Consider the following 27,755-nt stretch of genomic DNA (forward strand, 5'->3'; position numbering starts at 1 on the left):
TATATACACACACACACACACAGATACATATACATATCTGTCTAACTGTGTATCTATCTACATATACATGAGTATATTCCAAAATATCAATAGCTGACTCAGGAGACATCGACATAATCAAACAAAAAGTTACTACTTCAATACTGGAAAACAGCAGTCACAAAAACACAAACCATCAAAAACACAGCTAGATCAGGATACATTACTAGTCCCCAAGAAATGCCCATATAGCTAATTATAACTATAAGTTTAAAAGAAATTAAGCTATCCATACAAAATAAAAAGAAAGCCTGTATCTTTCCACCTGGCATGCTGTTAACACAATGTTGCAACCACTTCACTAACTAAACGTGCAGTCAAATGTATTTATGAGGGGGCTTCCAGTGTGGCAGCTTTGTCCCCACAACCCATTGTCAATATATAGTAGCTCCACATTTGCACATCCATGGCCAAAGCAAGAACAGCAATTCTGTGTTATAATTGACTTCCAGATTTTCATGTTCTCTCTTTTTCCTTTATTTAATACTAATCAATGCAGGTCATTTTTACTTAACTCACACACACATCCTCTTATTCTGTATTATTTATTGATAGGTTGTTTTTTTTCTATTGTTCATATATTTCTGGTTTCTTTGTCCCACTGTAATCATTTTGCTGCCTTGAGTGGCTTTACATTTTCTTTCAAATCACTTATATTTATTCCTTACTTTTCTTATTTATTTCTTTATGTCTTTCATCTGGCTATTGTTTGTTCCAGTATTCCTTGGTCTTTCCTTACTACCTCAGCTGGAAGAAGATATTGTGTTATTTTATTTATAGTCTTACATGGATCTCTTCTTTACCTTTAAGAAGTCTAAGGGGTGCATTATCCTGTTAATGCGATCATTTTGCAGTATGCCATGGCCTTCACCTTGGATTAAGTCTGTTTTACTAAGTGACAATAATATCAGCTCTGACAGGTCTTGCCAAAATCTTTTCTTCAATCTGTGTTGGTCTAAGTATTTTAGTTCTTTAACTTGCAGCTGTTCTTCTGCCCTTCTGTTTTACTGCATATCGGTGTAATCTGTGCAACTGTTTTATCTCCTTTTTTGTCTGTTAGAGCTGAATATCTGTTACTGTTTGTGACATTTTTAGTTTGTAGTGAAATTTTTTGTCTAGAGAGGCCTAGTTGTTTTCTTTGTGGCAGAAAGAATCAGTCTAGTTTGATCTAGCTAAAAGCATTCCTGCAACGCTGTTATTTTTGATTGGATAATTGGTCTGGTTTCTGTTCCTCTGCCTTTAATAGCCAGTGTTTTAAACCAGTTGTACTTATTTGCTCAAGCTGTTCAAAGCTGCAGTGAGAAGCCTACTGCTGTGATATTGGAAAAAGATAAGTGCTTATTTTCAACTGTTTTCTGCACTTCTGTTTTACTGTATATCTCTGTGTAATATGTGCAACTGTTTTTAGTCTCCTTTTTTGTCTGTTAGTGCTGAATATCTGTTACTGTTTGTGAACTTTTTAGCTTGTAGTGAAATATTTTGTCTAGAGATACCTAGCTGTTTTCTCTGTGGCAGAAAGAGTCAGTCTAGTTTGATCTAGCTAAAAACATTCCTGCACCGCTGTAATTTTTGATTGGATAATTGGACTGGTTTCTGTCTCATTGCCTTTAATAGCCAGTGTTTTATACCAGTTGTACATATTTGTTCAAGCTGTTCAAACCTGCAGTGAAGAGGCTTTCTGCCATTTGCTCTGCTGTGATATTGGAAAAAGATAAGTGCTTATTTTCAGCTGTTTTCTGCATTTCTATTTTAGTGTATATCTGTGTGATCTGTGCAACTGTTTTTACTCTCCATTTTTTGTCTGTTAGAGCTAAATATGTATTACTGTTTGTGACCTTTTGAGATTGTAGTGAAATATTTTGTCTAGAGAGGCCTAAATGTTTTCTTTGTGGCAAAAATAATCAGTCTAGTTTGATCTAGCTAACAGCATTCCTGCAACACTGTTATTTTTGATTGGATAATCGGGTTAGTTTATGTTTCTCTACCTTTAATAGCCAGTGTTTTAAACCAGTTGCACATTTTGCTCAAGCTGTTCAAAGCTGCAGTGAGAGGCCTTCTGCCATTTTCTCTGATGTGATATTGGAAAAAGATAAGTGCTTAATTTCAACTGTTTTCTGCGCTTATGTTTTACTGTATATCTGTGTAATCTGTGCAACTGTTTTTAGTCTCCTTATTTGTTTGTTAGAGCTGAATATCTGTTACTGTTTGTGCCTTTTTAGCTTGTAGTGAAATCTTTTGTCTAGAGAGGCCTAGCTGTTTTCTCTGTGGCAGAAAGAATCAGTCTAGTTTGATCTAGCTAAAAGCATTCCTGAAACACTATTATTTTTGATTGGATAATTGGGCTGGCTTCTGTTTCTCTGCCTTTAATAGCCAGTGTTTTAAACCAGTTGTACTTATTTGCTCAAGCTGTTAAAAGCTGCAGATAGAGCCATTCTGCCATTTGCTGTGCTGTGATATTGGAAAATATAAGTGCTTATTTTTAACTGTTTTCTGCACTTCTGTTTTACTTTATATCTCTGTAATATGTGCAACTGTTTTTGTCCCTCCCACCTGCGCAGCTGTTGTGGTGGTCTTAAGTCTTGGGTAGCTTTGAGTTGCCCAGCTCTAGTATAAAGTTGATACTGGACACTCCCCTGAGTCACATTATATCAGCTCATTTTACTGTTTATAGTGAGAACTTAGTAAAGGCCCATCCCTTTAGCTTCTGAACCTTGAATTATGTCATTATCTTCTGTCTCTTCACTTTCTACTAAAATAAAAAAAAAAATACCTGTACCTCTTTCTAATTCATTTTGCTGCTTGTGCTTAGGAGTTCATTTGCATTTAGTTTGCCATATTTATTACTGCTTGTTGGTAGCCTCACCAAGTTGATGACAGTATTCTACTGAATATGTTCATAGGTGTGTACTAGGCTAATGGCCCTGGAGCCTTTACAAGCCAAGCCCATATGATTACCCTGGCATCGTGCCACCTGACATTAGTTTCCAGTGCCTCTGTTGAGTAGAGCCACTGGAGTGATCCCAGGGATGAATTTTCTATTTCCCATCTACTCATCAAGATTTCTCTTTAAGAGGACCAGTGAGATGCTCTGACATGTATGGGAAGTCTATTCCATAGCATGGGCAGCCTCTGGGTTATGAACCTGTTCCTCCAGCATGCTCTGTTGATTATGGTAATGAGGTTGAGGTCTGTCTTTGGAGTGTGTTGTGCAGAGGGATTGGGATTTCTTTAGATGTACATTTCTAACAGAGCTGGGTCAGATATGGCTTTGTAAGTCAAGCAGAGATTGTCTCTAAGTAGGCAATATGAGACAGAGAATAGTTGGAGTTTTTTGAGTCTGTCCATATAGGACAACTGTTTAAGGCCTAGGATAATCTTTGTGAGGTACTTTTGTGGCCTCTCCGGTTGTTGTAGATGTCTAGTGAGGTGCATGCCAAATGGGGTGTTGTTCTCGATGATTGGCCTAATGAGGGAAGAGCAGAGGGAGACAATGACCTCTTTCTTTCTGGATGCAAAACCTTTAGTAATGAGATGTGTCACATAGGACTTCCTGACCACAGTGGCAATGTGGTGGTCAAAAGAGAGGTTGCTGTTAATCTGTGTTCCCAGACATCTTATAATGCCTTTTGTGTTCAGTGGACTACCATCAATGTGGTAATTCATGGGAACTCAGGTTTTTCCCAAAGGGAATGACGACACATTTTTTGGCATTAAGCTTAAGGCCATGGTTGTGACACCAGTCATTGGTCTCATGAGGCTTTTCTGCAGGATGTCAACATCACTTGGGGAGTTAATAATATCTCCCAACTTGCAGTAATTTGTGAACTTTGTCAGCCAGAGTCATTTCATGTTGGCCTGTACTTCAGAGAAGTAGATACCAAACAGGAGACGACCCAGGACTGAACCTTGTGGGACTCCACTTGTGACTGGTCAGCAGTCTGACTTGGAGTCAGCTGCTTTCACACTGTGGGTTCTCTCTGTGAGCCAGTTTGCAACCCACCTAGAGATACAGGGGTTGATGTCTAGCTTAGTGAGTTTTTCTAAGATTCCTGAGTGGGGAATAGTATCAGAGGCCTTGGCCAGATCAAGGTAGGCTGTATGAACCATCTTGCCTTCATCCACACCTCTGTTGACTAAGTCAAAGAAGTTGACCAGGTTGAGAAGGCATGATTTACCCTTCACAAAACCAAACTGTGTGGGATCCCTATATCCTTGTTTATTAGGTCCATGAAGATGCTTTCCATAGTTTTGCATATCAGACTCATCAGGCTAATGGGGTGATAGTTCCCAGGGTCTGTAGTCGCACCTCCTTTGTGGAGAGGGATGACTGTAGCAGTGCACCATTTGGCAGGGACAAAGCCTGAGGTGAGGCTGTGATTGAACAGGGCACACAGGTGTGGTGCCAGTTCACTCTATAGTTCATGTAGAACACAACTAGGGATATTGTCAGGTCCCGTAGAAGTTGTATTCTTGGCTTTGGACAGTGCTGTTTTAACCTGTGCAGCAGTAATACTGGGTGCCTGGCAATCTACTGGTATTGTGATTGGTCCTTTGGGGGGGGGGGAGAGGGGTAAAGTTGGCACTGAATCTGTCAGCCAGTGTATTGGCAATATCTGTTGGCTCTGTATAGGAGGTATCATTGTGCAGTAATTCAGAGCAAATCTGGGTATTGCCATGAAGACTCTTTACATAACTGTAGCAGGCCTTGTGGTTGTCTTTACTATCTGCTGCAATTCTGTTTTCATAGCTAGCTTTAGAGGATTTGATGAGGGATCTCAACTTTTTGTTGAGGCTGATAAGGGAGTTTTTCCAGTTCTGGGACTTCACCTTATTCTGCATCAGTTTCTTCCTTCTGTTATAGAGTTTGTTTATGGCAGGGGACCACCAGATTGGCTTCCTTTTTTTTGGAGGAGAGCGTCTTAGTTCTATTGGGTATGGTGAGATCCATGCATTTGTTTACGTGTTCGTACAGTGCATTTGTGTATGATTCTGCGGTCATGAAACTATTCTCCATTTGCATGGGTGCCATGAAGTTAGCCACATCTGTTTTTAGAAGCCCAAAGTTAGCTTTGGAGAAGTCTTTCATGGTGGTTAGCTTTGCGAGGGGGTGGGACGGATGTGGATTTCCAAGGTGATTAGTTTGTGGTTGGATATAACCAGGGAAGAGTTGATATTGGTGTAGAGCAACAGTTGCCCATGTTAATAATGACCAGGTCAAGGATGTTGCTACCTCTAGTGGGGGTAAGAACAAGCTGGTCCAGGGCAATGGAATTAATGAATTCCAGGAAACGTTGGGCAAGTGCATTGGTACATGAGTAGTTTTCCCAGTTAATGGAGGGGTAGTTGAAGTCACCCAGTATGAGTGTTAGGTTGGACCCTAATATTCTCCAGGGTGCTTAGGAACGTGGAGTGTGAGTCTTGGGACATGGTTGGTGACCTGTAGCAGGCTATGACATGAATCGCTGTCTTACCCAATGTTAGCTGTACCTGAAGTATCTCTGATGCGTTATGTTGGGCTACCAGTCTGGAGGTGTGTGCATCCTTTATGAATATGGAAACACCACCACCTTTGGAGCTTTGGTCCAAGTTTTGGGACTGAAAGGTGTGGAATGAGTTATAGCCTGGTAGTGTAGGGGTGCTTTCTGCTGCTTTGAACCAGGTCTCTGTTACACTACAAATGTCGATGTTCTCCATTTTAAGGAGTGCTTTGAGTGAGGGCATTTTGAGATTTAGACTTCTAGCATTGAGCAGCATGACCCTCAGATTGCATCTGTTTGTAGCTGTAATGGTGGTAATTTGCTCTTTGGAACACAGCCTAAAAAAGGCACTATATGGGTGGCAAGAGCTTTGGGTAGTATCCAGAAGCCCAGGGGTGACAGATGCAGGCCATCTCTGGCAAAGCATCGAGGTCTGTCAATCATGTCATGCCAGGCAGACAGATACTGAATCCCCTTGGAATGACACCAGAAACTTAGCCAGTTGTTGAAATCAGTCATTTTCTGCTTGTATTGTGGTATCATTCTGGGTAATGGTAGGATGCTGCTCAGGGCTAGGGTCATACCCGCCTGGGCTACATAATCCGAGAGCTCCTTCATGTCTCTTTTCATGGAGTCCAAGGTGGTATGTCTCAGGTCATTCACACCCACATATACAATGACAGAGTCATATTTGTACCTGTTGTTGAGGGACCTGAGTGCATGCGTTTTGTGGTGGATCCTGGCACCTGACAGGCAGCTGACTGTTACTTTCTCCTTATTCAACCTAATGAGTGGGACATCAGTGTGCCTCACTATTGAGTCACCTATGACTAGCGTGTTGGGCATGCTGTTCTGCCTTAGGGGCTTTGGTTGAGTGGCACACTGTTTAGGAGAGTTATGTGTCTCATGATTAGTGTTGTGTTGCGGTGGTCGAGTGTGTTTCTGCCTTGCAGGTCTCTGCTGTTTGGGTAGATTTTTATTGAGAGCCTCAGCAAAGGTGGGTGTTTGGTTTATGTTTTTATGTGAAGGCAGTGCTGGTGTGTGTTCTGGAGGGCTATGTGTTCCATGTCGTGTGGTGCAAGTGTTGACCTTCTCCTCTTGACCAGCTATTTCAGTCTTGGCTAGAGAGTGCATGGCTTCCAATTTGGATATACAAGTGCATCTCTCGCAAGTCTGAGTGTTGAGAGGTAAGAGATAAGAGGAGAGGGTTGTCAGTGTACGTGAGACAGTTGCTGCATTGCCTCAGGATGCCCAAGTTCATCAGGTTAATAGGAAAAAGCACAGGGAACTGACCTTTAGACATGCCTGGAGCAGTGGGAATTAATAATAAGTACTGGAGCTATTTCCTTGTAGAACGTTTAGTGCTGGTAGCACTTTTGTGTGCTACAATAATTATTATAAGAAGTCTGGTAAAGTGCTAGACTAATAAGCTAGTAAAAGTGCAGGAGAGGAGAGAACTGGCAGATCTAAGGGAAAAATTGAAGAGCAGAATTTGTGGCACCGCTCAGAAGCTTACAAACAGTCCTGGATACAGCAAATCTGTATCTGGACTAGACTAGTTACAGGAAAGGTGGGAGACAAGCGTAAACGCAGGCTTTTAATCCAGAAAGTTGAAAGAGATGGAAAAACTGTTCTAACGGCCAATAAACTATAATTTCTGGGCCAGAAACCACTCCTCTTGTGGGTAGATAGGCTACCTAGTTCTTATCACTCCCACTGATAAGCTAGAAGGCTTCCATCCAACACAGAAAGGCTTTGGGGGGGAGGGCTCAGAAGCTTACAAACAGTCCTGGATACAGTAAATCTGTCAAAGCTGTATGTGGACTAGACTAGTTACAGGAAAGGCAGGAAACAAGCTTAGAACTTTTTTTTTTTTTTTTTTTTTACAGAAGAGCAGTTAAAACAGCACTAAAAACAATTCAAATGCAGTGCAAGCTAGAATGCTTGAGTTGTAGCAATATTAAAGCAAATACAGTTTAAATAAATGCAATTTATTCAAACGGTATTCTGAACTGAATTCAGTTATTGCTTTATTCAACTCTGAACAGTTAAAAAGTACCAAAAAATATACTTATCAGCTCTATATTTCCAGATTGTTTGAGAAGCACACTCACTCAGAACACAAGGAGATTCTAGCAATGGTAGATTTTTTTTTTAGTAAATTGGAAAGGGAGAAAGGAGGAACAGAAATACTTCAACGTTAAGAAACCAAGTGGAGTGGCCTTCTCAAATGTTCTCTCTGTATTAGGTAGAATAAGCTAATGACACTTGACTGGGAGGAGTGTCCCAGATCAAATTTACAGTAGGGGGTGGGCAACTGCAAAGCCACCAAGTATAAAAACAAGATACCAATATGGAGGGAGGGTGGGAAACTAAATCAGTTATATGATACACTCCTTGGCAGGAACTCAGAACAAACAACCGATGTTTAAGAAATAAAGAAAATTTCCAGTTAATACCTTACACACAGTGAATCAAATTCCGCGGTGGTGCAGTGGTAGCGTTGTTGCCTCACAGCAAGAGGTTCTCCCATTCAATTCTCAGCTAGTGTGTGGGGAGTGCCTTCTGTGTGGAGTCTGCATGTCCTCCCCGCAGGTCGAGTGACGTTCCGAAAGACATGCGTGAATGGGCGTGCCTTCGTTGAAGGTTGGGCGTCGAGCTGGCAACTCGGCACCATGAAAATTTACTGCCGGTCATTAGCGGACCGGAGTTCCACTGTGGCAATCCCTAACCGGGAAAAGCCGAAAGACAACAACAACAACCTTACACACAGTGAAACTAGCTAGAAAAAAATTAGAAACCGTGTGACAGTAAAAACCTTATTTATCAGGCCCTGTGAGGCAGACAGTTTTAGTACAACCATGCAGATTAGTTTATAGCTATAAAATACAGTAAAAAGTATGCAGCAGACAATAAAAAGTGCTATAAATATCTAGAATAAGCAATAACTAGTAAAAACAGGCAAAAAAACATGACTCGCTGCTTTATTTGTGCTGTCTGTTACTGTTGTGATTTATGAGCTACTGTATCAAAGCAATCTACTGATTATATTTCATTGCCATCTACTGCAATTCATTACTGTTTAACTGCATTTTACTGCATTTTGTTGCTGTTAAACTATTTTTTCATACTGTGAGTTCTATTCTTTTGACTATAAGTGATTAATCTTTGCTTCATTATGAGTATTTTCTTACTGAGTTCTTATCCTTAAAATTGAGTAGCATAGTCTAGATACAGGTCTGCTTCATCCAGAGGTTCAGCTGCATGGTTTTATACCCTTTTTGAGGTATTCTAGCTACAGGTTTTCCCTTAGTAGCACTTGTGTTATCATAGGTTCATAGGTAGGTACTAGGCTATCGGCCCAAGGGCCAACGTAAGACTAGCCAGCAAGGTACCATAGCTTATGCCACCCAAGAAAGTTATTTTCCTGTGCCACTGTCCAGCAGAGACACAGAAGTGATCCCCGGGGTGCATTTCCTATTTCCCATCCACTCATCAAGATTTTTCTTGAAGAGTGCTAATGAAGAACTTTGCTTGACATAGATGGGTAGCTTGTTCCAGAGTATAGGAAGTCTCTGGGACAGGAATCTATCCCTTCAGCGTGTCCTGTTTATTGTGGTGACAAGGTTTAGGTCCCTAGAGCATGTAGCTTGGAGGGATTGGGATTTCTTTAGGGGTAGCATGTCCAACAGCTCTGGGTTTGACATAGCTTTATATGTTAGGCAGAGATCACCTCGGAGTAGGCGATATGTTACGGAGTAAAGCTGGAGTTTTTTGAGGTGGTCAGTGTAGGGCATTTGTTTGAGGCCAGTAATTCTCTTTGTGAGGTACTTCTGTGGCCTTTCCAGCTGCTGCAGATGTCTTGTGATCATCTAGTAGTACTACTCGTAGACTTTCCTCCCTTTACCCTCGAGACAGTGTAGCAACTGCCTCATGGATAGGGACAACCCTCTACTACAATTTGTGAGAGATGCAAACACATCAAGCACCTAGTGTCATTGCTCTGTCCCCCACAAACTAGTATATTGGGCACTGAGAAGGTTGGCAACATGCACACCACACCTCAAACACCACCCACACCTACACAACACACTCCCAGATATGCAGAGGCCCTCAACAAAAGCATACCCAAACAAAAGAGACCTCTGAGGCATAAATGTCCACAAACTCCACTGCCCACCACACCACATACCACACATAGTCCACACACCTGTATCTCACAACCACTAAGGCCTAAATATAAACCCAACATATTAGTCATAGGAGACTCCATTGTGAGACAGACAGATGTGCCCCTCACCAGGCTGGATAAGGATAAAGTCACGGTTATTTATTTGTCGGGTACCAGAATTCACCATATCACCAGTGCATGCAAGTCTCTCAACAGGTACTGTTATGACTCTGTCATAGTCCATGTTGGAGTGAATGACTTGAGACGTACCTCCCTGGACTATATGAAGAGAGACATGATCAAGCTTGCTGAGTATGTGTCCCGGGCAAGTATGTCCCTAGCTTTAAGCAGCATTCTACTGTCACCCAAAATGATGCCTCAAGACAAACAAACAACTGGCTTAGTTTCTGGTGTCATTCAATGGGGATCCAGTACCTGACAGCCTGGGATGACATGACTGACAAGCCACGATGCTTTGCCAGAGATGGCCTGCATCTGTCTCCCTTGGGCTTCAGGCTCCTGGCAAAGGCTTTTGCCTTTGCCATAGTGCATTTTTTAGGCAGCGCCATGAGGTCAAAACTACCAACATGAAAATTTCATCAAAACGTAAATTAAGGGTTATGCTGCTAAACGCTAGGAGTCTAAACATGAAACTACACTCATTGCAAGCATTCTTAACCCTGGAAGAAGCTGACATTTATGCAGTCACAGAAACCTGGTTCAAAGCTGCAGAGAGCACTCCAGCCATACCAGGATACTCAGCCTATCATTCATTCAGACTCCAAGCCGTGGGCAGCAAAACAAAAGAAGTGGAGTTGCAATATATATAAAAGACATACACACCTCTAGGCTGGTCACACAGTACGATGCACAGGAAATACTCCAGGTGCAGTTAACAATTGACAAGACCCCTATTCAAATCATAGCTAGCTACAGGCCTCCAACTTTGCCTCAAGATGTCCACTCCACCTATCTGGACCTCTTCAAATCTATCAAGATTCAACCCTTTACCCTGATCCTAGGCAATTTTAACTATCCAACCATAGATTGGAAGAAATACTCATGCCAAAACACAAATTCCCAGAGATTCCTTCATTTCATCAATGCAGCTGCCTTGGACCAGTTGGCTGACACCACCACAAGAGGTGAAAATATCTTGGACTTGGTATTATTGGCAGTGCAGTGGTGCAGTGGTAGCATTGTCACCTCACAGCAAGAGGTTCTCCGGTTCAATTATCAGCTGGGGTGCCTTCTGTGTGGAGTCTGCATGTTCTCCCTGTGTTCATGTGGGTTTTCTCCAGGTGCTCCGGTTTCTACCCATGTTATAAAGATATGCATCTGGAGTGTTTCTCCCTGGGCCTCCGCTGAAAATTGGCTTCGTTCCAAGTCAGACTTTCCTGGTTAAAAAATGGAAAATAAAAAATAAAATAAAACCAACATGAATCGCCACTGTAGCATCCCTACAGTGTCATCATTCCTGGTAAGATCCAACCACAGAGCAGTAACTTTCAAAGTCACTATCTCCCCTGACCCCCACCCCCCCCAGCTAGTGTCAAACAAAAAAACTTCTCCAAAGCTGATTACAACCTCCTGAGGGAAGGTATAAACAGCTTCAGAGCCCCCTTCGACTCCACCCAAACTGGCACATATGTCCAAACTTTCACCAAAGTACTATATGAACATTTATATAGCTGCATGGAATCAGGAATACCAAACATGATGAAGTCATCCTCCTCAAGGCAGAGTAAACCTGTCTGGTGGACATCAACAATAAATAAACTCTATAATAAAAGGAAAAAATTGCTGTCCAGGACCAAGAAGGCACAGGTATCTAATTGGAAGCAATCTCTCCTTAACCTGAACAAGCAAATAAGAGCACTAGTGAAATCCTCCAAAGCAAACTTCGAATCCAAACTGGCCACATGTACTAAAGACAATCATAAGGCTTTCTTCACATATGTCCGCAGTCCCAAGGGAAGCACCAAGATCTGCTCAGAATTGGTGGTCAAGGACACCACATACACAAACCATGTAGAAGCAGTCAACCTGCTGGCAGACAGGTTCAGTGAAAACTTCACTCCTCTGTCTCCCCCATCAGTAAAATAGGACATCCCCAGTACCTGCCCCCCCCCCTCATCTCTAGGGAGCAAGTCATCACTGCCCACTCAAAGGCAAAAAATACAGCCTCCATGGGACCCGACAACATCCCAGGCTGCATCCTACATGAACTCAGGCAGGAACTTGCAGCACCATTAGGCACCCTATTCAACCAAAGCCTTAGTACCAGCTTCATCCCAGCCAAGTAGAGGGCAGCTACTGTCATCTCTTTGCACAAAGGTGGAGCGTTCACTGATCCAGGAAATTATAGACCCATTAGCCTAACTAGCTTGATCTGCAAGGCCATGGAGTGGATTATCATGGACCTCATTAGCAAGGACATTGGCAACCTCCAGACACTTGATCCCCCACAGTTTGGTTTTGTCAGGGGGAGTTCATGCCTGTTAAATTTGGTCGACTTCTTTGAGACAGTCAGCAAGGCCATAGATGAGGGGAAGATGGTGCATGCCACCTTCCCTGACCTGGCCAAAGGCCTTCAATAATATTCCCCACTCTGGTATAATAGATAAACTCTCTCAATTATGCATAAATCCATATGTTACCAGATGAGTAGCAAACTGGCTCACTGATATAACCCACCTAGTCAAAATAGGGGAAGCCACCTCAAGAAGTAGACTCATAACAAGCAGTGTACCCCAAGGATTGGTCTTGGGGCCTCTGCTGTTTGGGATATACTTCTCAGAGGTGCAGGCTAAATCTAGTGGGCTATGGCTGACCAAGTTTGCAGATGACTGCAAGCTGGGTGCTGTCACCAATTCCCCTAGTGATGTGGACATCCTCCAAGTGGGTCTCACCCAAACAAATGCCTGTTGCTAGAAACATGGCCTCAAATTGAATGTCAAAAATGTATCATTATCCTTTTTGGGGAGAATGACATCCCCACAAATTATCACATTGGTAATAAGGTGATAAGCATGCCATCACTCATGAGGGACTTGGGAACCCAGGTTGATAGCAAACTGACTTTTGACCACCATATTGCCTCCATTGTACGGAAAGCTTTCTACATGGCCCACCTCATTAGTAAGGGTATCTCATCCAGGGATAAGGTGGACATAACATCCCTGTATTCTTCCCTTATAAGACCGATTATTGAATACAATGCCTCTTCCGGCATGTACCACTCAAAGCACATGCAGCAGCTGGAGACACCACAGAGATTCCTCACCCGGAGAATCCAGGGCCTAAAACATGTACCCTACACAGAATGATTAAAAGCCCTGTCCTTCTACTTAGTCTCCTACAGACTCCTCAGAGGTGACCTCTGTCTGGCATGCAAAGCAATCTCAGACCCCACTCTGATGGGACTGCTGCATATCTGCAAGTCAAGCTCCACTCGAGTAACCCACATGCGAGACCTAAACCTGGTCTGTGACATCAATAGCATTTGTTGGTAGGACAGATTTGTGTCCCAGAGACTCCCCCTTTTGTGGAATAGACTCCCTCTCCACGTAAAGCAGAGTACTTCATTAAACCTTTTTAAGCGCAACCTGGATAACTGGATGGGGAACAGAAAATATACCTCTGGGATTCTGCGTATATTCCTGCTGGACAGTGGCATAGGGTGCTGACCTGTTGGAACATGGGCTAAATTCTTGGCTAGGCTTGTAAGGGCCTTAGGCCAATAGTCTAGTAACTTCCTATGATCCTATGTAAAGAACAGTACAGTAACATGCCTTTAAAACAGGACAATTGGAACTATTTACTGTAATAAAGTGATTGTTAAGGTGTATTTTTCCAGTTCCTTCAGTGTGCAGGCTTTATTTGTATTTCAGTATGCCTTAAATCTGAAATGTAATGTGGTAATCTAATTAACCTAATTATCATAGATTGTGTACCTGAAAAAAAACTAATATAACTTTGTATGTTTTTTTTTTCTTTCCACAGGGAAGTGTGGCATCTGATCCAGGAAGAAGAGGGCAGCACAATACACTCAGCCCATTCCCCAGTCCTTTCCGTAGCCCTTTTCAAAGTCCCATCCGTAGTCCGTTCCGCAGCCCTTTCAAAAACTTTGGGCATCCTAGCAGGAGGACCATTGATTTTGACTGTGATGATGACGAAACAAACTTGAATTGTTTTATTCTCATGTTTGATCTAATTCTGAAGCAGGTACCTACATGATCTACTTTCTATACAGAATTTATTGATATTAATTAGCTATTTGATAAATGTCTTAATGATGTAATGGCTCTGCATGTTACAGTGTGTCTTGATGATGTAATGGCTCTGCATGTTACAATGTGTCTTGATAATGTAATGGCTCTACATGTTACAGTGTGGCTTAATGATGTAACGGTTCTTCATGTTACAGTGTGCCTTGATGATGTAATGGCTCTGCATGTTACAGTGTGTCTTGATGATGTAATGGCTCTGCATGTTACAGTATGTCTTGATGATGTAATGGCTCTGCATGTTATAATGTGTCTTGATGATGTAATGGCTCTGCATGCTACAAACACAACTGTTCTAGCACTTCATAATGTTAACAGCTCTTCAGTAATTCCACATTACTTACAAAATTAGTCATTTGAGCAAAGCTGCAGAAATCACAGAATATTATTAGTGGTTATTATATGACATGCATCAGTGTTAAAAGTTGTGGTAAGGTCTTTTTTAATGCAGTGGAAAAGCTGTTAACTGTTACAAATATCTGGAATGAAATGAGTGTTTGTCATTGCTGCTTGCAATCACAAAAACTAGATGACTAGGAAGAGACAAGCTTGTAGCAGAAGGCAATGTGCTTGAAAATTACGGATTCGTATATATGTGATGTCGCAGTCAGTTCATTGCAAACTTTACGAAGACTGACCGCACCCATTCTATTATTATTATTATTCTATTGTAATTTTTTACAGTTTTTTTAGGGTTAGAGCTAAGACAAGCATTAAAAACACGTCAAATGGTGATAATGGAAAAGACTGGACCTTAGTAGTGTAGCTTTATACCTGCCAAAATGTTATGCTGGCAGCTTAATTTTACATGCTTCTTTTTGTTTTGACAGCCTTGGAAGATTGGATGAGTGGTGTTTACCTGGCAACAGTTAAAATGCCTTGGATTTTTCAGGAACTATGACATTTGCCAACTATTTTTTTTAAGTTAATTTTGTTTGCAAAGGTAGCTACCCCCCATAACACCAACGATCTGAATTTAAATTGTTGGTGCAGAGAGTTAAGGGGTGGTAACCCCCATTCTAAACAAAATCGACCATTTCTCTGTCTGTCTGTCTATCTATCTAGCTATAGCAGATCTAAGTTACCCGTTTTTAAAATAACACTAGACCATGATGGTAGAAAAAGGAAATGTTGATTGATTACTAAGCTTCAGACAGCTGTGGAGGCTGGTGAAGCTATGTTAAATGATGGTTGTTTACTGAACTTCAGACAGCTTTGGATGCTGGTGAGGCCATGTCACTTGGACTGGTTACAGAGCTTCAGACAGCTCCTGATGTTGGTGAAGCCATGCCACTTGGATTGGTTACCTAGCTTTAGACAGCTCTCGATGTGGGTGAAGCCATGTCAAATGATGATTGGTTAATGGGCTTCAGCCAGTTCTGGATGCTGGTGAAGCCATGTCACTTGGATTGGTTACTGAGCTTCAGACAGCTTTAGATGCTGGTGAAGCCATGTCAACTGAAGAGTGGTTACCAAGTTTCAGACATTCTGAGTGCTAGTGAAGCCATTTCACTTGCAGTTCTGGAGCTGCTCTAATGAAAGGTTTAGCAATATCCATAATCACCAGTGAGACACCCATGAACCATCCTGTCAGTATTATAGCATTACAAACTATGCCATCCAGAATTCCTTTTATATTACTGGCTTGTAAACACATGAAATTAGTGCTGCAGCACCAGGACTGCTAAGGATACAATTCTGCAACATTTATATAATACTGCAGAGATGAAGCACTTGACTCCCTTTTGAAATATTGAGACTTGGATTGCCGAGTCTTGAAAGACTGACAAAAAGGACAAAAAATATAGAAGAGTGAAGACTGAATGTCACTCTTTTTTCCTTTTTTTACAGAAGGACTTGCTTCCCACCCCTCCAAACTTAAATATACCAACTCTAAGATCAAAAGAGTGGCAATCTTGGGCTTTATATATGTAAACCTAGATTTTTGATCATTTGGTCTTAACATTTCAGGACTTGGCAATCTGTGCCTTGACTTTTTAAACAATGGTACAAAATAAACATTTAGAAATGAAGACACATGACCAAATCAACTGTTAAGCTACTTGTATAACTAGCTGTGATGAATTTTGGTTCGTAAATACTAAATTTCAAGTAAAAAAGAAAGAAACTAGATGTGATCCTTCTTTTAAATAAATACTGTTCTTTTAAATAAATACTAAATTTCAATTTGAAAAAAGGAAACAAGATGTGAGCAATAAATCAAGCAGTGAAAGACCTTATGAAAATTAAATGGAAGATGCACTGATGTTGAAATAAACTGTACTCTAATTTTTCATAACTCAAGTAAGTTCTGGGACAATAAACACTGGTCAATGTGAAACCGGAACTTAGTATAATCATGTGCAGTGGAAAGGAATATCAAAATTAAATGGTAAAATGAAGGCTGAACCAAAATTCATTACTTCTAGTTAAGTAAGTATCTTGAATGTACACAGCTAACTGCTGTGCATCCTAAGGAATTAGGTGATTATGACATTTTGGAGAAGACTAGTGTGGCAGCATTATTTCAATTAATACAAATAACAATCAAAGTTAGCAGATGATCTGGTAACACTCTTCATACACAGCTTATTATTAAACAGTTTTGTACCAATCCATGTGGTTAATGGCGAGTCAGTTGATGTTAGTAGGGAAATGGTATCATGCAAGATGTCAGTCATCATGGAATCCTAGGCATACAAGTATTCCACATGTCTGGACAAAAGCATTAAAAAAGAGGTGTCAGGTGATGTGACTAAATTCATTTTGTCTGATTGTACTATGCTGATGTTGTTTCCCCAACAGGTGTTTTCCCATTAGATATGGTTTGTAGTGTCTAAACACTTTATGTATTTCAGGGACTGTAATCCATGCTGTCTCCTCACAGGTTGCTATACCCCACCCGCACAAACTCCTGTATTATGTGATTTGGCTGATTGGCAAATGGCTATACAGACTAGTGGAAAGTAAGATGGGGGATGAATAGTTTGGATTCAGATCAGGGCACTGCACGAGTAACCCAATGTTTATACTGGGACAGATAGTGGAGAAGCTAGCGGTGAAGAAAGAATCTAGATGAGCATTTCCAAGATATGGAGATAGCATATGATAAGGCCTCAAGAAAGCAGAAGTCTGTAAACAGCGAAGTTACGGAACAGCGATTTTTTTCCCAGTATAAGGAATGAAAAGGTACGTGTTCATGTTTAGTTTATCCTGGTTTTCAGCAAGAATAGAGCCAGAATTTAGCTAGGAAGTCTTTCAGAGTGATTTTGAAAGATGTGCCCATACAGTTTCCACTTTTAGATTTGCAGACTTCATTTAGGAATCTTCACAGTAATCTTGGGGGGGAGGGGTGAAAGGACTCAAGAATTTCTAGAACTTCAGTTACTATTTTGGGTATGAAGTTTGCATTGTATTTATTTGCAAGTATATTATTAGTATCTTTAGGGCCAGTGTAAATAATATCATTAAGAAATCAATTCAGAAAATTGCAGAGTTATTTTTTAATTATCCAATATAATTAATAAAGAAGGATTGATGATCACCATGTAGATACTAATTTCATTTTGTTCTTTGCTTTGATCTTCCTTATGGTAACTTTCAGATTTTTGCTCACCTTGTTGATAGAGTTTTTAATATATTTACATTTTGAATTATTACAGGCCTTAATTAGTTGTTTCTTTTATTACATGGCTTATTAATGCTGCCATCATACCAAGGTGGCTTACCTTAAAGTTCTTCAGTTTGTTTGGTTCTGATTGGGACCACTTGGTTCATGTTGTTTGTTAGAAGTGAGTAAAATACATTGACATAAGTGACAACTAAAGCTACATGGGGTGAGAAATCTTGCAATTGAATTTGATAGCTCATCATATAGTTTTAATATGTTTGTTTTTTTTTTAATCCTTAAATTCAGATGTGATCGATATGGTGGGTTTAGATACTCTAAAGAAGAGTGCTACTGTCTAATTAGATTTGACCATAGATGAGGATACGATTGGAGTAATGCATATAGGTGCAATGTGGACAAGAGCAAAGTCTAGAACAGTGGTGCACAATGTCCGGCCCGTGGGTCAAATCCAGCTCACGACACAACGTCATCTGGCCCACAGAAAGTAACCAAATATTTTTTAAAATGTGAAAAAAGGCTATGCCTTACTCCAGTCATGCAACCTTTCCAGCACATGCTATTCTTTGTTGTTTATAACTGGTAATCTGTAAACAGTAGTAACTTTCTGCAAGAGTTTGTAATAAGTCATGACTGCAAGCCAGCATAAAGTTAAACGCAAAGTTGATGTAGAAAACAGGCAATTTCATGACTGCTGTCTTAATTAAAAATGCCTTTCACCTGTACCTGTTGTTAACTCATAATGACTTACTATGTTTTGAGGTGGTTTGCAGATGCATTAAGAATTTGTGTAGTGGCCATCCTCACAAAAAGCTTGTGCACCACTTGTCTAGAAGATTTTGACCCTTAGTGGGTTGGTTAACCATTTGTACAGGGGACTTAGCATTTACTAAGTCTGGGGCTATTTTGATTTCACCAACCTTTGTAGTATGAATGATTGTTTAATCAATATATAGTTTAAATCATCCACCAAAAAGGTAGTTTTGCATTTTTAATTTTAAGTGGTATCACAAACATATCTTGAAATCTTTTGTCTTACTGTGGTGACATAGAAGGTGACCTAAAGAAGGTTACAAGTTGATAACTTGTCTTGTTTATGATAATTTGAAATTCAATAATTTCTGTTTGAGGGTCACAGAGAATCTGTTCAGGGATAATTGCTTATCTGACCAATACCAAGACTCCCGCTTAATTTCCAGTGAGGGAGTGTGGGCTGAGCACTGAAACCTCATAAAGAAGGAATGCTGTCCTTACACTGATACCAAATCTCTGTTACAACATATGTTTGGATGCATTCAGACTGTAGTATAGCCTAGAAATCTGACAATTTATTGTTAAGAGTTTTGATAATGAGCAAAGCAATAATAATGTGGTCCAGACTGGAACTTCTTGCAAACCTTTTTGTTAGACTGAAATAACCAGAAGGTAGACATTGCATGAAAAAGACATCATGGGGCAGTAAGTGATTTGGTGGGTATGTAGAAGCTGTAGAATGAAACATGCTGGCTGCCCTTGGCAAAGCTGAACCTTCCATCATCTCATTCCAAGCTGACATGTACTCTAGAAAGACACCAAACACTTAGGCAGTTACTAAAGCCAGTTATATTGGTTTCATATAATTAAACGATTCACTCTTTGTAAAAGTAACTTGTACTGAGTTCATTGTAAACTACAGTGCATTTTTAACACCATTAACATTTACTGAATTTGGGTCCCTGTATATCATCAGTTTGTCAGGTGTGCAAAGTTGAACACAGTAACTTAATATTATGAAGACTGGAGATTTGGTAAATTACTTTAAAAGTTCTATTACTTAAACTGTTCCGCTGGAAAGCTTTGTTGTGGAAGCAGTCAGTACTTTATTGTGGGAACACTAAATTCAGAATATAAATCCACTTAATGAGTTAGTTTTGGTGGTCATACTAAGCCAAAATATGTTAAAACTTATGAAGTATTATGTTACCAGTCACTGGATACACAGAGATCGTGGTGTAGGACAGCTCTGTAAGAAAAATTTGTGCTGATATTAAGTTATCAAGATTACTTACCAGACTGCAGTCCAGCCAAGAATTGCTATTGAGCTCAGTATATGTAAAATGTCTGTAAACGGTTGTACACAGTGGATCCATAAGAGATTCAGGGTTAGGAGTTCAGTCCTGACTTCTGTCTACTGCAGATGTGGAGGTTTGATGTTCTATCTGTGTCTGCATGAGTTTTCTGTGGGGACTTTAATTTTCTTCAAACTGAAAGAACTATGCTGCTTGAATGGCCACACTAAATCTAACATAAATTTATAGGTTACATTTTACTCTTCCCCTTATATTCACTCTTTCCATTGTGATCCAGTTTAGAATTAATATGGTTGTGTGAACCAAACCCCACTTATCCAGACAACAAATTGTAAACTAAAAATAAATACAATAGCTGCTGATTTAAGGCTGTTGCTGGATTCTTCCCCTTTGTTTGATCAATCCACTACACCTTAAGGATTCTGACATACAGGTTGCACTAAGAAATGAATCACAGCTAACTTCTGTTGTCATTATTTCTCATTATAATATTTATAATGTATATATATTAGTATGTTATTGTTGCTTTCTTGCTAATAGATGCCATACATTAAAACGCATGCTGTTTCAGGATATAGAACGCTGAATATGTTAATGCTCATGCTTAGTAATTTCTCTCTCCTGTTGTTTGCTTATTTATGTCAGTGTACGGGTTTTACTTCTCCATTTGCCCTATTTATTTAACCAGGTTTTACATTATCCATGAATGTATGGCAGGACACTTTATTGTTCATATTTCAGGCATAATCCTGAAGGTATCCCTGTGAATGAGCACTTGTTACATAAGCATCACTGTATACAGAATTCTGTTGCCCATATCACTATATCTCTTTCCCCAGAATCAAACTCAAATCCATTTCACATTATAGTTTTAGATACTGAAAAGTACATAATGAAGGACACTATCACATGCCTTACTAGCAAAAAAGGAGAATGCATTCTGTGGGATTCAGTTACCAGATTCTAGTATCAGAATTTTATAGAAGGAATGTAGTTTAGGAATAAAACACATTCCTTAGCAATATTTATTTTGAAATGACTAAACTAATTTATTCTTCCATGTGTTTACTAATACTACTTTCTTTAAACAGCTGATAGGAGATATCATCCACATGCACTTTGTGTTTGTGGGTTGAGAATGTGATTCCTTACATCACTGAAAATAAGTTATTAAAAGTCTCATTTTACAAGTAGATTTTGTATGTGCTTTCATTTATTTTCAGTATAACTGTATAAGTCTATGTTGTACTTCTAAATTTGTTTTAGATAGATTCTGCCTTTTTCTATACCTATCCACCTATCCCCTGACCATCAAACTTTACTTCCGACAGTGGGCCCATTTATTCATGTTTCAACCCCACCCCCAGCACTGGAGGGCACAAGTGAGTAGAGTGCAATCCTGTGTAAAGTTAGACATTTTGAATGGTCCCACAACTCTTCCTATTTTGACTGGCAGGCACAATATGTTGCCCACAACACAGGATGCCATATAGGTGCATGATTCCAAACATCACTATACTCGGCTATAGTGAATCTGTTTTTTGGCTGGCTTTCTGACATCTAGTTATCAAGGAGCCTGAATCTTCATGATTGACACTGAAGAGGGACATTCATTTAGAACAAAAATGGGTACATCCACAATTTCCAGATGCAGCTCTCTGCATCAAGCACAATTTCCCTTAAGAGCACACAGGGAACACAGTCAGTCTGGGGTCTGGGTTTCTCTAACTGTCTCCCTCCCCAGTAAGACTCCCTATTGGCACAGCTGTATGGTTAAGTCCTCAGCTGAGTGTCCAAGCCAAGTCCTCCAGCACTCTCTGTAAAACCAGTGCTTCATGTCCCTGCTTCAAGTAGCTGATACATACACACAAGTTTGAGATTTGATTCACACACACACACACACACACACACACACACATGCACACACACATACACACACACACACACACACACACACACACACACACACACACACACACACACACACACACACACACACACACACACACACATACACACAGACGCACCTGGGAAAGGCTAGCACAGATGTGCTCCTTCTGCCCAGACTATAAGGTAGTTATTTGGCTGCCACCAGACAGCCAAAGCCAGCAACTCTAAGGCTCCTGTAAGGGTACCCAATTATGCAGAGTGAAATTAATATTAATACAAATGGTAGTTTGACCAACAGCAAGGCTTTCAGGAGCAGCCAGAGCTGTCACCAAATATATGTAAGTACTCTTAGAGATTACAATGTTCTGTAAAAGACCAGCTACAATGCCACAATGAAAAATTTAAATATATTTAATAATAATAATAATAACAAAAAATACCCCATGAAAATACTAAATATCTATTTACAATAAACACCAGAGTTTCAAACACAGGAAATATTAAAAATAACACAGGTGGACAGGTTCACACAGTTACAGAAAAACAATACTTAACTAATCTCACTATATTTTCCTGACTGATCTAAAGAAGTATTATTGCCTGGTTACTTACTACAGCAAGGCAAGATGAAGTAGGTGAGAGATCCTTCTTTGCCAGATTACACAAACAGAGTGCTCTGAGACTTTTGTCTCACCTAATATTAAACATTATTTTTAGTGATGGATTACAGAATGACATCACATACATCTGGTTATCTGACTTCTAGCTCCCATGCAACCCCCCCACCTTTTGCTAGAAACTCCCAGGATTTAGCACCTATGTGTCATTAATGCAGAGAGAGCCTTGCTAAGATCTGCTGCAGTTCCTGAAAGTCATAAAACAATTTCAAAACTCCAGCCTTCCAGAGTAGCAATTAATTCACCCCAGTGACAATTCAGGAAGCTTCCTAGTAAAGACATTTTGTCTCTGGCTGCATTGAGAACTGTAAGATACCATCTTTATGGCCTAGGTCCAGTAATTTAATTTCAGAATATTTTCAATATCAGACGGATTGAAATTAACTTCAACAGTTACAATACACGTATATTTCTTTTTCTGTCCAGCAGAGTACACTGTTTGTACATTTTTAACACAAGCAGATTTACAAATACATTTTTTCAACACAAGCATCTGTACAAATCAGTTTGATATACAAATGACATATAAGTCATTACAAACTTCCAGCTAGCTGTGCTGGCATATGTTACACATCCACTGCCCCTTCACATTGGGGGGAGCTTGCATCAAACACTGATCCTTGCCACTCCCCAATCATTTGCTCCAGTGCCTGGGCAACTGATCAAAGTCAAGTCACGTGAGTCACAGTTAAGGTTGTATCCCACTGCATCATGTAGAAGGCTGCACTTATAGATTATCTACTTCATGTATAATTAGGGTACTTATGAATAAGCACCATTGTGACCACATAAAAAAATAAGAAAACAACCAAATAAATAAAAACTTATTCAAAAATGTTCTTCCACTGCACCCATGGCCTATTAGCTATTGCAAAACTAGTCTGCTGTAGATATTCTAATGCATAGTATAGCTGGTTTGTCAGACACCTAAAATAATTTAAACAATAAACAGTGTATAATATTTAAGCATTTTGTTCATTACAGTTCTTATTTCACCAAGTGTAATAGTAGGGAATGCACACCCTGCGTAGTGCACCGCTTAGCTTGCTTTATATCTTTGCTTCAGGAAAGTTATTTATAAACACCAACATGAAACTAGAAGAGTACTTTTAATGTTTGAATAATCTATGTGCTCTTTATCTGGGAGACTCCGAAAATCCCTCTGTTGTACAGCAAACTGCTACCTCTTACTATGTACGCATGACAGTTTACCTTTTTTTGTGACTGTTTCTGTTTTCCTTATGAACCCACAATATTGTGATTTAAAAAGAATCCAGCAGATGGCAGCAACAAGCAGGCAAATGCCTGAGTCTGTACTTTTTCACTAGTCAGTGAAAAGTCTTAACATTTCAGGAGCAATTGCAACTGTTCAATAGTGCTGTAAAGCAGATGGAGTGCTGAGCTAATGGATATTATATGCCTTTTATCACAAAAGAAGTATCCTCCTCTGTTGTGTTATGTCAATCATCATTTGTATAAGTACACTGATGTACTTTCCTCTGACAGTTTTGCCTTTTGCACCTAAATGCTGTACATGTGTACCCGTATCAAAATTTCATACTGTAATTAGCTGAGAGAGCTCTTCTCACCAAGTGCCCACCAAAAAGACCTTTAGCAAGAACATCTAAGTGCAAAATGCACTAAGGAACTATTTACATAATATAGAAACAAGTAGGGAGGTGTCGTCATGCCTAGATTTGTCATGATGTAAATGTTACAGATGTGTAGTCACATGTATTGGGTTTTGCTTTTTTGTATATGCTCTGTTGTGTTATCTGTATTGAACTTAAGGGCAGGCAACAGAAAGAAAACTGCTTTAATTTGCTTTAGATGATATTTTGATTTGCAGTTTGTATACATGATTGCGCTCATTTCACACCTTATACTTATCCGAGTCTTGACAAAATGAAAGCACATATATATCAAATATACGATTATATCAGCTAATATCAACCATACAAAAGAACAAACAGAGTAAGAGGAAACAAAAAAAAATTGACCACACAAATCGCCAAAGCAAAAAACATTGAGATCAAACAAAGAAATCCTAAACATAAAGTAAACACCAATCCAATTTATTTTTTTATAGGTGGGGGCAAACCTTCTTGCACTCCTCACCCCTGCTACATTTTGTATACCAATTTCGAGATTGCCCCACCGTGGGAAAAGGGCATATTCCCAATCCCTATAACACTGAGTTCCCACACCAATCAGTACCCCACAAAAACAGACACATTCTCTCACACATCGAGAAAACACCACCACCTCCATGCAGCACAACTACAGACCAACATGCACACACTAAGCAAAAAACACAGTCAAAATATTAGTTCTCTCAGTACTGCTATTGCAGAAAAAAATATATATATATATATATATATATATATATCTGCACTAGCCAATAGTAAGTCAATGGGAAGTAAAGCCTCACACATGCAGTAAAACTCCTAAGACACACAAACCTCACACATGACCCAATCACACACACCTAACACATACAAGTATAGTTCAAAATGTTGACACGCCATAATGTAGACACTCACAATACTGGCACCAAAATACTGACAGTACATAATGTTGACACATCAAAATGCAGACACTCAAAATACAGACAAAACCCGGATTAAATTGATAGCAAAAATGCAGGCAAACACACAATTTCTCTGATCTATTTGCACTAAAAATACACTAAAATGATATTAAAAAAACACACAAAAAGCATGAACCATAATAATACCATAGAATGTGGGTTGTCTGAAGAGTGGTAGAGTTACAGGTACAGAGTTAGTGTTCGCAAACATGCATTACCTTAATAATGCGTGCTAACCCTAACCGTCCCCTGCCCCTAACCCTATCCCTACACTTTAACTTAGAAAAGTCCTTTCCATAACACCAGCACTATACAAGACAGGCTCAGACACAGAAAAATGCACCAACAAGTGTGCTCAGTACTAAAGCTATCTCCTTACCTTAACCCTAACCCATTCACATAAACACATTCCCAGCACTAATACCAACCCACTGACTTTGGTCTACATTGTGCCTGACATAATTTTCATCTATCAGCATACTGATAGTGCAATTCTGAGTGTCAACACTCGCAGCGACAACCAAATCATGCATACCCAGTCGCACAAACATACACTCACACATTTCTGCACTCGCACATACTGGCATTTGTTCATTCACATGGCACACAGTCATGGCACACAGTCATGACACACAGATCATGATTCATTCAAATTAGTTGCATTCCAAATATAAGTACATATATTGACACACAGACACACACACACCATTTTTCTCTATTTATGGTAGTCAGTTGGGTCTTAGCAAGTGAAGGAAACTTGATGTTAACTTCATTACAATTGCTACAATTTACCATCAGCTGAGACTACATAATGTTTATCTAGTGAATGAATTCCTGTCAGTCTGAAAGGATTTAATTCATGCACAAAGGATTCAGCCTTAGCTGCTGCTAGTTATACTTAAAAAAGGCAAATTCTGTTTTCTCATTACTGCCTTACCTAATCAGGAAATTAAAGCAATTTGCACCCACTTATCTTAGTTCTCAAAAGAATGGTACAGTCACACTACAGAGGCCCATTTTTCCCTTCTGTCAGTTGAAAGACCATTTGCTAAGCTTGGGTGTATGATATGGAATTTTCATGGTTTCTTGCTCAAAAATATTCAGTAACATTTCACTTTCAGCAGTGGTCTGCTTGTCTATCTTTCCAGTAAATCTAACTAAATAATTTTCTGACCCATGCTAAACATCGCTTTATCTAATCTCCCAGATTTGCTAGCAACATTACAGCATGCTCATTTTGTACTATATGAACTGTGTCTAATTCACTTGTATATATTCCAATGAACAGTGCATTAATCAACACAGTCTGATTTATATCTTAGCCGCTAATAAGCAGATAGGAGCATTTCTTTACATATAACCATTTACAGATATGATAAATATATGAGAGGGGAACAACAATATGTGACACAGCATAAAATGTTTTCATAAAGAGCAGCTTACACATTTTATTTATTTTTTCAACATAGGAGTGAACATATAACGATAAGATAATGTCATCGTCAATTAATACTGACCAGATTTGCCACTGTTTCCTCACAGATGGAGCTGCAGGATGATGGTATCACACTGGGCTTGGACAACAGTTTATCCAAAGACATTATTTCCATTGTCAACAATGTCTTCCAGGCACCATGGGGCGGCTCACACACCTGCCAAAAGGATGAAAAGGCAGTAGAGTGCAGCCTGTGTCAGTCCAGCATCCTCTGCTACCAGCTGGCTTGTGAACTTCTTGAACGACTTGCACCAAAAGAAGAAATCAGGCTTGTGGTAAGCAATATTAAAGTAGGAGATGATCTGTCTTCTGACTGGAGTGGCGATATTTCCTTCTGTCATATATATATATATATGGATAGAATGGATAGATAGATATAGATATATAGATAGATATATATTTTGCATATTATATATTGTATATTATATATTATATGTGAGCCAATGTCAGCTTACCTAAAGGAATTTTCAAGGAATACCAGCATGCTGAAACAAGCTTGTGGAAAAGCTCAACTTATACAAGGTTTACCATAATGGATTTAAGAAATATAGTACAAAGTCTACACTATTTGTACGGGAGACATCTAGACCACTGTATTTGGGGAGCTATGCCCTCTTTATCTCACACTAACTAATGTTCTTAGGGTGACAGTTTTTGTTCAAGAAGGGATATACAAAAAATGCTGAGAACATCATGTATTACTCCATTTACTAACACAGCACAACATTGGACTAAGAATATCTCGGGGGGGGTATTATTTATGCCATGGTTCTCAAGTTCTTTATGGTATACCTTTGTTAAGTTGGACTTTTCTTTACATTGATTTTGGTAACTTGTTGTGATACATTGATACATTTAAACTGCCATGGCCTAACACGTGTGTGTGTGTGTGTGTGTGTGTGTGTGTGTGTGTGTGTGTGTGTGTGTGTGTGTGTGTGTGTGTATGTATGTGTATGGATATGTTTAGCCCACTATATACAGTACATGTACACATGCTCACACACACACACACACACACACACACACACACACAAGGTGTATGCTACGTTATCGAATGAAAAAAAGAGTGAATGCTCTTTCATCAAACTTGAAAGGTCGACAACACTAAACAGCGAAGACACGGAACAGTGATTTTTTTCCCAGGGAAAAAAAAATGACTGTTTCACCAAAAAAAAAAAAAAAAATTCAAACGCATAATAAAATGGAGGTCTTTGCCTCCACACCCCCCAATGTGGGGAGCTGTGCCCCCCACACACCACCTACCCAAATATACCAACTCTGAGATCACACCATAGTGAAGGAAATGGCAAAGTCTTTAAGATGGCCCACCGATTTTTTTCCCTGGTGAAAAAAAATCAATGTTCCATGTTTTCGCTGTTTAGTGCTGTGGATTTTTACAGTTCGATGAAAGAGCGTTTGCTCTTTTTATC

At 39.7% G+C, this 27,755-nt stretch overlaps 1 protein-coding gene across 1 annotated transcript in view; it reads left to right on the forward strand.

Annotated features, from left to right (window-relative positions):
• Positions 1-27,755, forward strand: part of UNC79 (unc-79 homolog, NALCN channel complex subunit) — a 1,772,232-nt gene that overhangs the window by 536,342 nt on the left and 1,208,135 nt on the right. Inside the window, exons 17-18 of the mRNA XM_044074575.1 lie at positions 13,693-13,914; positions 26,373-26,600. Of these exons, the coding sequence (XP_043930510.1) occupies positions 13,693-13,914; positions 26,373-26,600 (450 nt within the window). The remainder of the gene's footprint in view (positions 1-13,692; positions 13,915-26,372; positions 26,601-27,755) is intronic.

This window comes from Protopterus annectens, chromosome 6.part0, assembly GCF_019279795.1.
Source record: "Protopterus annectens isolate FY-2018-M chromosome 6.part0, PAN1.0, whole genome shotgun sequence".
Classification (NCBI taxonomy): Eukaryota; Metazoa; Chordata; order Ceratodontiformes; family Protopteridae; genus Protopterus; species Protopterus annectens.